General features: G+C 37.4%; 1 protein-coding gene across 1 annotated transcript; it reads right to left on the bottom strand.

The window, feature by feature from the left end:
• Positions 1-5,611: 5,611 nt before the first annotated feature.
• On the bottom strand, positions 5,612-14,475 carry LOC107569357 (uncharacterized protein C16orf45-like). Its single transcript, XM_016255438.1, has 3 exons — positions 14,286-14,475; positions 10,884-11,004; positions 5,612-5,723 (listed from the first exon to the last, which is right to left on the bottom strand). Exons 1-3 carry the CDS (start codon positions 14,362-14,364, stop codon positions 5,612-5,614), a joined length of 312 nt encoding a protein of 103 aa, XP_016110924.1. The 5' UTR covers positions 14,365-14,475.
• Between the last annotated feature and the right edge of the window lie 234 nt (positions 14,476-14,709).

Genomic DNA, 14,709 nt, shown 5'->3' with positions numbered 1-14,709 from the left:
GTATGAGTGAATAAATAGTGTGTGTTCCACAGTTATTGTCAAGTGTTCATGAGATGGATTGCCTGAGGGAAGAAACTGTTCCTGTGTCTGGCCGTTCTGGTGCTCAGTGCTCTGTAGCGTCGACCAGATGGCAACAGTTCAAAGAGGGAGTGTGCTGGATGTGAGGGGTCCATAGTGATTTTGCCAGCCCTTTTGCTCACTCTGGATGAGTACAGCTCTTGGAGAGAAGGGAGAGTTGACAACAGTGTTTCTTACCCTTCTTCATTTTCAGTCTGTTCACTGGGGAAAATATGTTCTGGTGTGCACATTCAACAGGGTGATCATTTTTTATATCAATCATCAGGGAGGCACAAGATCACGGTGTGCACTTCAGGTGGCTCTCAAACTGCTTGTCTGTGCTCAGACCAACCTTCTTTCCATTCAGGCAGTGTATCTACCAGATCGACTCAATCAGGCCACGGATGCTCTTTCACGTGCCAGGGTGTCACAGGGAGATTGTACTCTATACCCGGCAGTGGTGCAGATGATATGCAGGACATATGGGACTGCAGCAGTAGACGTGTTTGTGGACAGTCAAAAGTCCCCCTGAGGGATGAACCAGGATCTCTGGGTCTGGATGCACTAGGCCACAATTGGCCAGACAGGATACTGTATACTTTCCCCGTTACAACTGATTTGGAGGACTCTCTGTCAAGTGATGTGAAGTGAAGTCATACTTGTGTGGCCAAGTATGGTGACCCATACTCAGAATTTGTGCTCTGCATTTAACCCATCCAAGTGCACACACACAGTAGTGAACACACACACACCATGAACACACACCAAGAGCAGTTGGGGGATCGGTGCCTTGCTCAACGGTCTCACCTCAGTCGTGGTCCTTCTCCTTTTTAGCACCCAAACTCTGGAATAACCTACCTAACATTGTTCGGGAGGCAGACACACTCTGTCAGTTTAAATCTAGATTAAAGACCCATCTCTTTAACCTGGTTTACACATAACACACTAACACATTTCTAATATTTAAATCCCTTAAAGGATTTTTAGGCGGCATTAATTAGGACAACCGGAACCGGGAACACTTCCCATAACACCCGATACACTTGCTACATCGTTAGAAGAATGACATCGACACTAATATTAGTCTGTTTCTTTCTTATTCCGAGGTCTCCTTAGCCACCAGATCCAGTCTGTATCCAGATGAGATGGTCACTGCAGTCACCCGGATCCGGTCCGTATCCAGCCCAGATGGTGGATCAGCACCTAGAGAGGACTTCTACAGCCCTGAATGTCAGCGGAGACCAGGACAACTAGATGAGCCACAAAGACAGATCCCAAGTGAGGACCTTGTCTCCTAGACGGCCACCGGGACAAGACCACAGGAACCAGTTGAGTCCTCTGCACAATGTGACATTGCTGCAGCCTGGAATTGAACTGCTGGTTTTCGTCTGGTCAGAGGAGAACTGGCCCCCCGACCGAGCCTATATATAAAAAGTTTTTTTCTCCATTCTGTCACCGATGGAGTTTTGGTTCCTTGCCGCTGTCGCCTCACCTCTGGCTTGCTTAGTTGGGGACACCTAATTTCCAGCGATATCGTCGACTTGATTGCAGAGACATTATTTAAACTGAACTGAGCTGGATGATGATATCACTGAATTCAAAGATTAACTGCCTTTGAGTGTTGAGTGTTTATTGTTATCATTTTGCATTATTGACACAATATTTTTCTAATTAATGGTGTACAGTTGCTTTGACACAATCTGTATTGTTAAAAGCGCTATATAAATAAACGTGACTTGACTTGACTTCTAAACTACTTGTGTAAGCCCCCATTTGAGCCAATATCAGAGCCTGATATTAAATGGCTGTCATTTAAGACTGCATCTCTCTTGGCCATTACAACAGCGAAGAGTGTGAGTGAACTCCATGCTTTATTAGTGAGTGCTCCCTGTTTGCGTTGGAGTAATGGATTCAGTAGTGTCATATTGTGGTCCAATCCAGCATTTCTACCCAAGGTTTTGTCCTCGCATTTTATGAACCAGCCTATTGTGTTGGCTGCACTGCCAGCAGATCAAACTGACATACAACTGGATCTATGTCCAGTTAGATCTTTGAGGGCTTACATTGATAAGACAGCAGCTTGGCATAAGACAGACCAATTTTTTGTTTGTTTTAGCAATGTGCGCAGGGGTGCTATGCTTTCCAAAACACTGGGTGACGCAGGTAATCTCATGTGTATGAGTCTGTGGGGCTTTCTGTGCCTTCATCTACTCACTGTCACTCTACTCGTGCTTTTGCAACATCTTGGGCAGCGTTCAAGGGAGTGTCGCTCTCTTGAGATTTGTGCTGCAGCAACTTGGAGTTCAGCTTGTGACTTCCTTGCCAGCAGTGTGTGCTGCACTGCTATCAGCCTGTACAGATGCTTCGCAAGGGGATTACTTGTGACTGCGTAGGTATTCGTCTTTCACTAGTGCTTTCAGCACTGCCTCTGGCGGTCTGGAGCGAAAGGAAATAGAATGCTAGTTACAAACTTAAATGTGGTTCTATGACTAAGAGGAAGACCACCTGAGTTTCTGGTCACTCTGTATCACGAGAATGATCGAGATGACATGGTAAGGGGTTATTATAGCTCAAGATACATCATGAGTCATGAGGTAACAACTTTGTTATTCTGTTCTTAGTCAAGTGCTAGCATGAGGGGTTTTCCACTAGTGCTTTCAGCACTGCCTCTGGCGGTCTTCCACTTAGAACCACAGTTACGTTTGTAACTAGCATTTTCTTATGTAGTATATTTTGAAATGTAATTTATTCCTGTGATGGATAAGATTAGTTTTCAGCAGCTATTACTCCAGTCTTTAGCCTGTGAACTGGGAAAGTAATTTATGTCATTTTAATGGGTGGAATGAATCTGTACTTGACTGTCAAAAGAGTACAATTCCTAACCATATAATTCAGTTCAGAAGGTAAAGCCTTATGTGTCTTAATAAATGGGCTTTTACCAATTTATCAGCTAGATCTATTTGTATGCTGACCCATTCAAAATAATAACCACATATTTCAGAATCCACAAAATAGAGTAAAGGTAGAACAGGCCAGAGCCAGCAGCTAAGGAAGCTGTTAATTAAGCAGTAAATGTAGTCATTTTTATTGTTTTGTTATTGTTATTATGCATTTTATTCATGACATTAACAAATGAATGTTGTACTAGGTGTTGACATTAAAGTTTGACAATAAAGTTGCCAGCAAGCTCTGGAACACTGTGATCCATGTGTGTTTGAGGAAGTATTTATTTCTATATATATATATGTGTGTGTATATATGTATATCAGCTATTACTCCAGTCTTTAGCCTGTGAACTGGGAAAGTAATTTATGTCATTTTAATGGGTGGAATGAATCTGTACTTGACTGTCAAAAGAGTACAATTCCTAACCATATAATTCAGTTCAGAAGGTAAAGCCTTATGTGTCTTAATAAATGGGCTTTTACCAATTTATCAGCTAGATCTATTTGTATGCTGACCCATTCAAAATAATAACCACATATTTCAGAATCCACAAAATAGAGTAAAGGTAGAACAGGCCAGAGCCAGCAGCTAAGGAAGCTGTTAATTAAGCAGTAAATGTAGTCATTTTTATTGTTTTGTTATTGTTATTATGCATTTTATTCATTACATTAACAAATGAATGTTGTACTAGGTGTTGACATTAATGTTTGACAATAAAGTTGCCAGCAAGCTCTGGAACAATGTGATCCATGTGTGTTTGAGAAAGTATTTATTTCTATATATATATATATATATGTGTGTGTATATATGTGTATATATATATATATATATATATATATATATATTACAGTGTACATGTTTAGCTACCTAAATGGTAGGGCTAGTGTTAAGCCTGAAATACACTACAAGTCTTTTAAAATCTGAACAGGCACAAACAGTTACAGAGGAAAAACTGGGCATATCATACACTAAATGGCATTCACTACCTGACTTTCAAATTGTTCTGAACACAAGAAACTCGGCCTCGGCCAAAATGGCCTTATTTGAGAAAAAAGTCTAGTATTTTGCATCATTGGATTGCGCTGTCGGTCATTATCCCAGTGATTATGTTGACACGCATGCCATAGGTTTCCGACCCCTGGTTTAGAGTAACAGGTTGTATTTACACTGAACAAAATTATAAACGCAACACTTTTGTTTTTGCCCCCATTTTTCATGAGCTGAACTCAAAGATCTAAGACTTTTTCTATGTACACAAAAGGCCTATTTCTCTCAAATATTGTTCACAAATCTGTCTAAATCTGTGTTAGTGAGCACTTCTCCTTTGCCGAGATAATCCATCCACCTCACAGGTGTGGCATATCAAGATGCTGATTAGACAGCATGATTATTGCACAGGTGTGCCTTAGGCTGGCAAAAATAAAAGGCCACTCTCAAATGTGCAGTTTTACTGTATTGGGGGGTCCGGGGGGGTGACCACCATTTGCCTCACGCAGAGCAACACATCTCCTTCACATAGAGTTGATCAGGTTGTTGATTGTGGCCTGTGTTGGTCCACTCCTCACGACGAACTGCATTCAGGTCGAGACCCCGATGAGGACGACGAGCATGCAGATGAAATTCCCTGAGATGGTTTCTGACAGTTTGGAAACAAAAGTGTTGCGTTTATAATTTTGTTCAGTGTAGTAGCCTATATTATGTATGCAATAAAGAAGTTTCATATTTCAACTGCATGACCATTAAAATCATAAATATTACTTTTGCTCTACCAGCTGAAAAAAAATTACTTACTCTTGGGTTGAGCGATTTTTGGTAGTTTGGACTTAAGAAATTCAGCCATCTCTTTGTCCTCCTCCCGTTCCCTGTATAGCAAAGGTAACCATGGTGATTATGAGGCAATGCATTAAGGGAAGACTGACTGTATCATTCACTATTTATGCGTGGTTTTCACATCCTTCAGTTAGCTCAAGGTTTTCATATTATTGCTGGGAAATGTAATCTAAAAATATAATGTGCGTTCATGCATCATGGTTATCTCTTTCTTTGTGTGTTCATGGTATTCTCCTGGCTTTACAAAAGACTTCTTCACACTAGAAGTGAATGGTTTGCAACATGTTCCATGACTTCCATTCCAGCCTTTGAGAATTGGCTGAAAATGGACCTAAACAGTGTTTTTACAACAGGATTTGCACAGTGTCTAACTCCAGATGGACTAAAAATACACTCAGATTTTCCTCAGCTGATAATTATTAAAATTGAAAGAATACTGTCATTATCTGAAAATGGATTTTTATTATAGTTTTATTTATTTATTTATATACCAAGCAACAGCTTTCATTGTTCTGTTTAATAAGGCCAGGCCACTTCTTACCTTAACAGAAGAAACTAAATAAGCATTTACAAATAAATTATGCAAAGCAAGGTTGGACTATTTAGTGGCTTGATTAGTAGTGCATGTTGTGCTACTTTTAGAAAATTGTAAAAGCAATTGAATAAAGAGAGAGATCTCTCATTTTTATAGGTAACTTCAGTAATGGCACAGAAGAAGGAACTTTTACAAATGTACTGTAAAAAAACACTGATAGCTAAAACAGTAGTTCTTGAATTTTTACTGTAATATATTCAAGAGGCTTTCCCAGATCTCACCTGGAATAGACAAAAGCTTTTGAAGCTCTTTCTTCAGTCTTGTAATTTCTTTACATAGCTGGATATCATCCATCCTGCAAAAAAAAGGAACAGCAAATATGATAACTGTTCTAAAGCGTGAGAAGCGTTTAAAGAATCAAAAGAAGAAAAAAAAGAAAAATGAAATTTAAAATTTAAAGTAAAGAAAAAACAAAAACAAGCAAACAAAAAAATAAACAAACATAGACCAGGTAATCACATTCATGTGGTAACATCTAAAAATAATTGTTTTAATTATTATTATTAAAATTAAATTGACTTGTTAAATTAAAACTGTATACTGTATAACACTGTATACTGCAAAATGTATTTAATGGTAATTAAAACAGTAAGCATTATCCTACCATAAACATCTCAAACAGTTGTTTTCTACACTGTTGTGTCATGACCTTGAAAATAAAATTAAACGAAAGCATCCAGTTAACATTTTGTTCTCAAATTTTGTGTGAACGCATTGCATTTTGGGATGCAGTACACTGTAAGCTCTGTTGTTTACTGCTCATTTTGGCAGTTGCAGTAGGTCACCCATGCACATAGAAAATCTGCATATTATTCACAGTATACCTATTATACTGCAGTGGTAGTGAGAGTCTGAACTGATGAATTCCATGAATTCTATCTTATTAGTATTCATAGATATTTGAATGTAAAATGTACAAATATATTTTTGTACAACTGGACATGCGTTGAAACATATTGAAAACATCTATAATGCATTGAAGTGTGCACAGCTGTAAAAACATAAAAGAACAATATAGTCTACAAAACATTATATTTTAAATATATGTCCTAACTCCCCTCTAAATTTAACCATTTCTTATCAATACAAAATCATTAAAGCTACACAAGGCAGACAAATGTATTTAATAATGACAATATTTTTATGCATCAATGAAATTTCATTTAAATTATTATTTTTTTTTTAAATACAATGATTAAATTATGATATATTTCTCTTTGTAATTATTTTAGGTTTATAAACTGATGGAATCCTTCAAAATGAGTCAAATACGGCACCATAAAACACATTGAATAAAAAGAAACCATTATAAGGTCAAATGAGGCGAATGTGTAAAATATTTGTGATGGCTTTGAGTATATTTATTAATTGATTTAAACACCTCCTTTAAACAATAAAATCAAAGCATTAATTTTATGGATTAAAGATTTGATAATCTAAAAGAATTCATAAATATTTGTATACATTTACAAGTTGTTAATACATAAAATTATGTTGTCTAAAAGCAAGCAAAGATGCTGTCAATAATTTTTTTTTAACACACTGTAAAAAGTGATAACCTGCAAATGTTACCTTAAGGGATTTATACCTGATTTGAAAAAAAAAGAGTTTATTGGTATAAATTGATTTTTTTTTTTGTGATATGAAACAATATTTTTGACTTGAATAAAACCAGTTAATTAAGATGTTACCATTGTTGCAGGCTAATTGTGTCAGATAGCAGTATTTAGAGTGCATTCAGTCCCTGCATTTTAAACAAAATAGACAGTCTAATGATGAAGCTGTACCATTGGATTTCTCTCTGTATCTCTCCAGTTCAGTTGAGACAGACAGTGGAGGATGAGCACCAATCAAACACTTTGGAAGAAACGCCCCACTGATTTTGTGATAGGCAAAGCTCTTCCCCAAATGATTGTGAGGGGAAACCAATATCCATGCATTAGACACTCTGGCAGCATCAAAAGCAAAGCATTAACATTTTAATGAGGGGCAGCTGGCTGATTTTAGCTCTTGGCAATGGGAACAGGAAGGACAGATGACTGCAGATGTGATTGTGAGAAGGATCTCAGATCAGCTTTACAAACTGCTCATGGCTTTTGGATTTGGCTGTTGACTGCCAATTATAATTGACAAAAATGGTTATTACATTCATATAGTAGTTTACTGTTCATGTAGTGATTAAGTTTATCTGGAAATGTAACAAAATAAAACACTTCTGTTAATCGAAAAACATTAATGAGTACACTTTGGGTACACTTTGAACTCACAACTGTTTGACGTACAGAACAAAACCAAAACATAAATATTAATATGTAAAGTATTATTTACAGTCAGCAGGTTATTATTGCAAATAAACCCAGAAAGGGTGATCAGGACCCACCTATTACATTGCTACATACAAAATAAATACATAAATGGACCCTGAATAAATCATTTTAATTTAACTTATATATTACATGCAAAGAAAGAGACTGTAGAATGAGTCATGAAAAATAAATCTGTTGCCTAGGACAACATTTGGTTATAGAGGTTAAATGGCCATTCTAACCAAGGATGATAAATATTAATATAAAGTTTTTATAATTGTTTTAATTCTATGAGAATTGGGAAGTCCGCATCATAGCTGTAATGATAATGGCATTGTACTTGCGTAAAAGATTCTTGAAAGTGACGTGACATGTGGCCAAGTATGGTGACCCATACTTGGATTAGTGCTCTGCATTTAACCCATCCAAAGTTCACACACACAGCAGTGAACCCACACACATCGTGAACACACACCCAGCGCGGTGGGCAGCCATTTATGCTGCGCAGCCCGGGGAGCAGTTGGGGGTTTGGTGCCTTGCTCAAGGGCACCTCAGTCGTGGTATTGAAGGTGGGAGAGAGCGCCATACATTCACTTCCCCCACCTACAATCCCTGCCGGTACGAGACTCGAACCTGCAACCTTTGGGTTACGAGTCTGACTCTCTAACCATTAGGCAACGACTTCCCCTTAATGGTGCTGTATGTAATTTTTTTTTGACTGTACTCCAATATAAATAATATGCTATGTTCACATACTAAAAAGCTCTATGACCAGAGGCATATTAAAATGAGTATAATCAACTCATTAATCTACAGTGTAAGGCTCATCACCTTCCATTGTCAGTTGCGCTCTTTCCTGTTGCATATCTGGCAACCTGCATGAGTGTTGAGTCTGAGGAGGAGGGGGCGGGAGAAACAACTCTCTTCAATATTTTGAATTTGGACTGCGGTGCAGTTGACAGTATTACATACTGCACATTTAATAGTCATTATAGAAAAGTATTTGACCATAGAATGGGAAAGCCCCACAATAAATTAAGGTGTAAACTGAATATGACCAGCTATTTTATTTTACTAAAGAACATATAAAAATAATCGTGGTTAATATATTGACACTCCCAGTTACTTTTAATTTAAAAAAAGGTTGAATTATTATAGCTTGTATGAGGGGTCTAACAATCTGGATTTCATGTACTGTAAACCTACATTTTTAAATCAAACTTTTCAACTTTTCACTGGTAACATAATGTGTAAAAATGAAGAAACATTTTCACTAGTGGTCACAGACATTTGGGCCCCATGGTATACAGTTGCAATCAAAATTATTCAACTCCTCAGAGACTGCAGTATTTTACAAATACAAGCTTTTCTGAAGATCCAAGATTTTATCAAATTTGCATCTATAACAGTTTACTGACATTAAAATTGATAATATCAATATATAATTTAATATTTTTGAGTTATAGGATTTTTTAATAACACAGCTATGTCATAATTATTCAACCCCTATTCAACATTACTGTTTTTAAGTAACTTTTGTTGTATGGTGGGGAACAAAATTGTCTTAAAACACAATTAAGCCTTTAGAAACTTAGCCCATGCATGTGCTGACATGAGTAGCAAATTTGCAAAATGCTATAGAAGAAATTGTTTTATTACATTAGAAAGTCTAAGGCTACATGAAGATTCCCAAGACATTAAAAGTTCCTAGAGACACAGCTGGCAGCCTTATTCCTTAGCTTAAAATGTGTAGTACCAGAAAATCTTTTTAGGGTGTTGAAGAAAAAGCACAATATTGTAGCGTTCTCAGACAAGGACGAGGCGTTTTGATGTACAAGGGGTGTTTATTTGGGCTGTTGTCGGCCACAACCCACGCTGTACACACCCCGACTTCTAAGAGAACCGCACTTGAACCAGCGAGACACTCATTCTCCCCCCTCCTTCTCTCTCTTTCCCCTTACACACACACAGAGGTAGAGCCTCTTTTCACATCCAACTTGAACATCCAATAACAGTTCGCAACACAAAAATGAATACAGTGCAACACTAACATTAAGCACATTGTTATCTATAACACAACATGCTTGAACATGCTACAATATCATAATAAATTTGATCAGAGCAACTGAGAAAAACCTTCAATGTACAGCCAAAGACTTGCAAGATAACCTGATGAAAGGAGTAAATACATTTCAATGCAGAGTATAAGAAGGAGACTAGACAAGTATGGCCTTCGTGTTGGGGCATCTTGCCGAATGCCACATCTCGACCAAGAAGAACATAAAAGGCAGACTTGAACATGTTAAAATTAATTTGGGTAGACCTGTGGAGTTCTGGAAGAATGTTTTATGGAGCGATGTGACCAAACTGGAACTTTTGGACCCATGGATCAGCAGTATGTCTGGTGCAAAAAAAGGCAAAGCTTATAAACAGAAGAACACCATCTCCATGGTCAAACTTGGAGGTGGATCAGTCCTGTTATGGGGGAGTTGCACTATTGCGGGAAGTGGAAATCATGACTGTATGAAGGACATCAAGGATTCTTTAAAGTATCAGGCCATTTTGTCAAGAATTATGATGCCTTTGGTGCAAAGACGGAAGCTGATGATCAATGGGCTTTCCTGCAGGACAGCCATCCCAAAGTATGCATCCAAATCTACTTATGCTTAGTTCAGGGATCAGTCATAGGATGTACTTGAGTGGCCTGTCAGTCTCCAGATTTAACTCTCATTGAAAATATTTTGGTTGAATTTGAAGAAAGCAGTGGCAATGTGAAAACCAAAGATTATCAGTGATCTGAAAGCTTTTTCAGTCGAGGAATGAGCCAAGACTGCAGTAGAGAGGTGACAGAAGCTTCCAAGCATTTAAAGGCAGCTTTTATTGGTGGTTTTAAAGAATAAAAGATTCTGCACAAAATTTGACTTTTGGGGTTGAATAATTTTGAACATGAATGTTTAGAGCCAATTTGATTTGCGTCATTATTCATCAATGTTACATTCTCAGAATAACTAAAATGTGTATTAAGAAACTTTCTTTAATAGTTCACTGATGCCTTTGTTAAATTGTTTTCATAAAATGTTGTTCTCTGCAACACAATGTCTTGCAGGTCAAAGGGGTAAAGATTTACATGGACAAATCAGTTTACTCACATGTATCTGAGCTCAGATTCCCTCCTGATCAAAATGTCTCTGATCCGTTCAATCTTACAGAGTTCTCCCTCTATGTCCCCCACTGTTATAGTAGAGTCCGCCATTGAGATCACATCTGCCTCTGAAAACAAAAAACAAGACGATCTGGACTGAAGCCACACTGATCACAACCACAAAGAGCTGAATACAGCTCAGATTGCGTTCTATAGAAAATATCAAATTTAATGCAACGTCTTCTCTCTCAAGATTAGCAGTGCTTGTAAGGACTTTCTGAAAAGTGAAGTACATTTTAAGATGCACCAATCTGTTGAAATCAATTAACCATCATTAAAACCGTTGCAAGTTTAAAAATAGCTAAACTTGCTAAAAAAATAGCTAAACAACCACTGAGCCTCTTTAAATATCACGATTAAAAGAAGCGTAAACTAAACCTCTCCAATTCCTTCAGGTCTATCGTTGACTTCTTCCTATTCTTGAAGAGGATCTCAAAACCTCAGTATCTCTCCTGCACCAATAAATCAATGCTTTAGCAGCAGCAGCAGAAAATTGCAGCGTGTCCAGGTTACCCGCCTCGGCTGTCAGACAACAAATTATTACTTGCAAGGGTTTAGGAGGCCAAGCATAACTCTTCCCCTGATCCTACACTTGGTTAGGTCACTGCTGATGTCTCCAGTGGGATTGTGCACTGTCTTTTTCTCATGAGTGGCATGGTAACCATTATGCTAGGCTGAGACTAATATGTTCTGTCAGTTTTACTCGGCTGAGTGGCCACTCAGTTCGTGAGATAGGGAAATATGACAATATTCAGAAAAAAAGATTTAATTTAAAGCCTTGTTTTGTTATTTTGTCAACGTGTCTTAATTTGTTATCTAGTAACAAACCACTGTATTGGCTGATTAATCAACCAATATGTGGCCATATGGAGTTTTTTAATTTATTGCGTCAGCTGAAAACCATGTCTTTGTTCCAGCAGTTTTTTTTTTGTTTTTTTTGCATTTGATATGAAATACTTTTGGGAAGTTGGCATATCCTGTGCTATATGTAATCTAAAACACCTTTAAACACAATTCTGCTAATTAACTTATAATTATCATCTCATTTTTATCATCTTGCATAAAATTAGTATACTTTTAAAAATGTAATTGTCATTAACAATTTTAACCATTAACCATCTAACAATTTTAAATAATAACTGGTGAAAAAATGGTGACCAGTCAATATATACCTTCCTTTATACATTAATATATTAACCTAAATTTAAAATTAAAATTGGTCTTGATTAAATAAATGTTTATCGACAAAGGAAATTATATATGCGGCCATCAGCAGAAAAAATAATTAATTTGCTTTTATATATACAGTATATATATATATATATATACTGTATATATTGTTTAAGCAATTTTGCAATGTGCTTTTGTATTTTTTATTAGTTCTTTACATATCTATTTAACTTTAATTTGTTTTCATTTCATTGTTATTTAACAATAATAGTACTGATTTCTTGATCCCTATTTTTCCTATTGCAGCATTAAAATGTAATCTAAATTCTTATTCTGTACTGTAGACTTTAAAAATAAAAAAAGATTAGTAAACCTAAATTTTCTTTTTCTTTTCTTATTTGTCACATGACCCAAACCATCAATAGGTATCTTCAGGTACTGATCTAAGATAACACTAGAACATTTAAATCACAAATGCTTGCAAAAAGAGCTGTTCAAAAATCAGTGCCTATAGAGGCAAGTTGCTCTTCATGTGTAAGGTAACACTGAAGCATTGAAACTTTGTATGTCAAGTTAGGCATTCATAAAGAAAAATCATTCAAATACATGTGCTCTACTGAGTGAGAAAGCAGTAAAATTAATGTGGTACAGTACAGAAAATAACTCAAGGGTTGCAGAAGGAATTTCTTGGTTAGATGTGCAATAAAAAAACAAAAAGTAAAGAAACAAAACTATTTAAATAAAATATGTGACGAGTCATTTTATTGCTTTCCACCATAAATGAAATGGAAAATTTTCTTGGGCTGATCCCAGCAGAGCACTGGCCCCTGAATCAGACAATGTTCATGAAATAACATCATCCTCCAGCGGCTCACTCTCGTGCACAGCCGACGATTGCGAAACGGAAACCCCTCTTCAAACTCATCGGCCAGATCCACCTGCGATCCCCACGAGTTCATTCCCTTCCGTGCCTCAGCAGCAGCGGGTCCTGAATCGCGGGAAGCAGACAGCTGCCCCTTTTTCCTCGAAAAGAGAGACAAATGAGAGCGGAGCTTTTCCCTTGGAAAGAACGCTCACAGTGCACGCCGATTGCCCCGTGGAGGCATCGCGTGTGTGCTCTTCGCCCAAACAAATAACGCATAGATCGCGTGTGTCATCAGATGTTAAACAACGTCAACACGGATGCACACATCCTTAAACGCTTTGCCAGTGCTCGCCATAATGAGATGAATAGAGATCGCTCTTACCACAGAAATGCACGCTTCAAACAAAACAGTCAATTAAGACGAAGAAGAGAATGATGTGTGCTCTCGGCGCCTATTTATACTATAGTCGCACCGGTAGTGACGTCATGGCTGTCGCTGGCCAACAAGTTGCTGATTTTTCAATGTATGCTTCAGACACGGGTCACGACGAGGCGTTCCCCATAGCGACCCCTAGAGGACCCAGTTCAAAGTTCCCATGAAAGGGAACAGCATCTTACAGTAAAATTACATAAAATGCAGTAGAATTTTTCACTATTAAAAGGTTTTTATTGTCACATTTTTACAGTCTTTTTCGGTAAATATTACAATCATTTCTTTGAAGTGTACAGTTGATGTGTGTGTGTATGCATATATGCGTAATATAGTTTACTTATTTTAATGGACCTATTTGAATTTGCTTTACTCTGATGATCTCCATAAGTTTATTTTGCGAAACTTTTTTTTAGTAAGGTTCAGTAGCTGAGCTGAAAGCAGCAGAAGGTTCACTGCCCTATGTTGGGAGAGTAAAAGGGTGCACACATTTTAGCAAAAGGAATGAAGCCAGTATGACACTGTAAACTCAACAAGAGCATATTGTTCTATTTTTAAGTTTTAAATTTTGTTCTATTTTGACTGATTTCCATGACTGATTTTAAAATATCTGTTTCTAAATCCTCATTAAAACCACATAGCAAGCAATCTACACAAAATATATCTCCGTGTAGAGCATGGCTAAACTATGAGATTTAGCTGTTTTCAGATCTCAGCATAACACTTTCCAACCTGCACTCATTCTTTACATTAGCAGAAGTTCCACCTGTGGCATTCAATCTGCACAAACCCCAGTGGAGAAGAAAATGCAAGTGTGTGATAGTCTACTATACCTTTCACCAATACGTTTTGACAGGTTTTGATACAGAGACAGGTGTAAATACCTGTTTGGTCCACATCTGTTTTCCATTTCGTGCATTCCAGGTATCCATACTGACAGGATGGTCTGCGCTTTTCATCCATCACACGCCACTGAAGCCAAATCTAATACAAATACCTTCACTTAGTTAAGATAGGTAAAGCAAGAAAGCTTACTAAATGCAGCGGATCCAGCGGTTCTCGTTGCTGAGGAAAATCGCGACGGCTGTGGATAAATAGATATCATTACGCAGCGGCAGCGGTTGCACTGCTGTTCCTGGCTCCTTGACGACATCTTGTGGTCATCATCAACAACAACAACAACAATTTTTGTGCCGCCAGGGTACCTTCAATTTTATTTCATAATGCTTCATCATCATCCTCATCCTCATCATCATCAAAAAAAAAGTTTTAAACATTGCAGTTGTGTGAATAAATCTGGACCCAAGT

This window comes from Sinocyclocheilus grahami, unplaced genomic scaffold, assembly GCF_001515645.1.
Source record: "Sinocyclocheilus grahami isolate Dianchi unplaced genomic scaffold, SAMN03320097.WGS_v1.1 scaffold1338.1, whole genome shotgun sequence".
Taxonomy (NCBI): domain Eukaryota; kingdom Metazoa; phylum Chordata; class Actinopteri; order Cypriniformes; family Cyprinidae; genus Sinocyclocheilus; species Sinocyclocheilus grahami.
The sequence above is the reverse complement of the archived record's forward strand: the minus strand, read 5'-3'. Positions and strand labels throughout refer to the sequence as shown.

Bases quoted from the DNA above. Each gene is read 5' to 3' on its own strand.
- LOC107569357 (XM_016255438.1), bottom strand. From the start codon at position 14,364: ATGGATGAAAAGCGCAGACCATCCTGTCAGTATGGATACCTGGAATGC. The intron at 11,005-14,285 runs GTATTTACACCT...TTTTGTTTTCAG, and splicing joins AACAGATGTGGACCAAACAG to AGGCAGATGTGATCTCAATG. The intron at 5,724-10,883 runs GTGAGTAAACTG...TTTTTTTTGCAG, and splicing joins GAATCTGAGCTCAGATACAT to GATGGATGATATCCAGCTAT.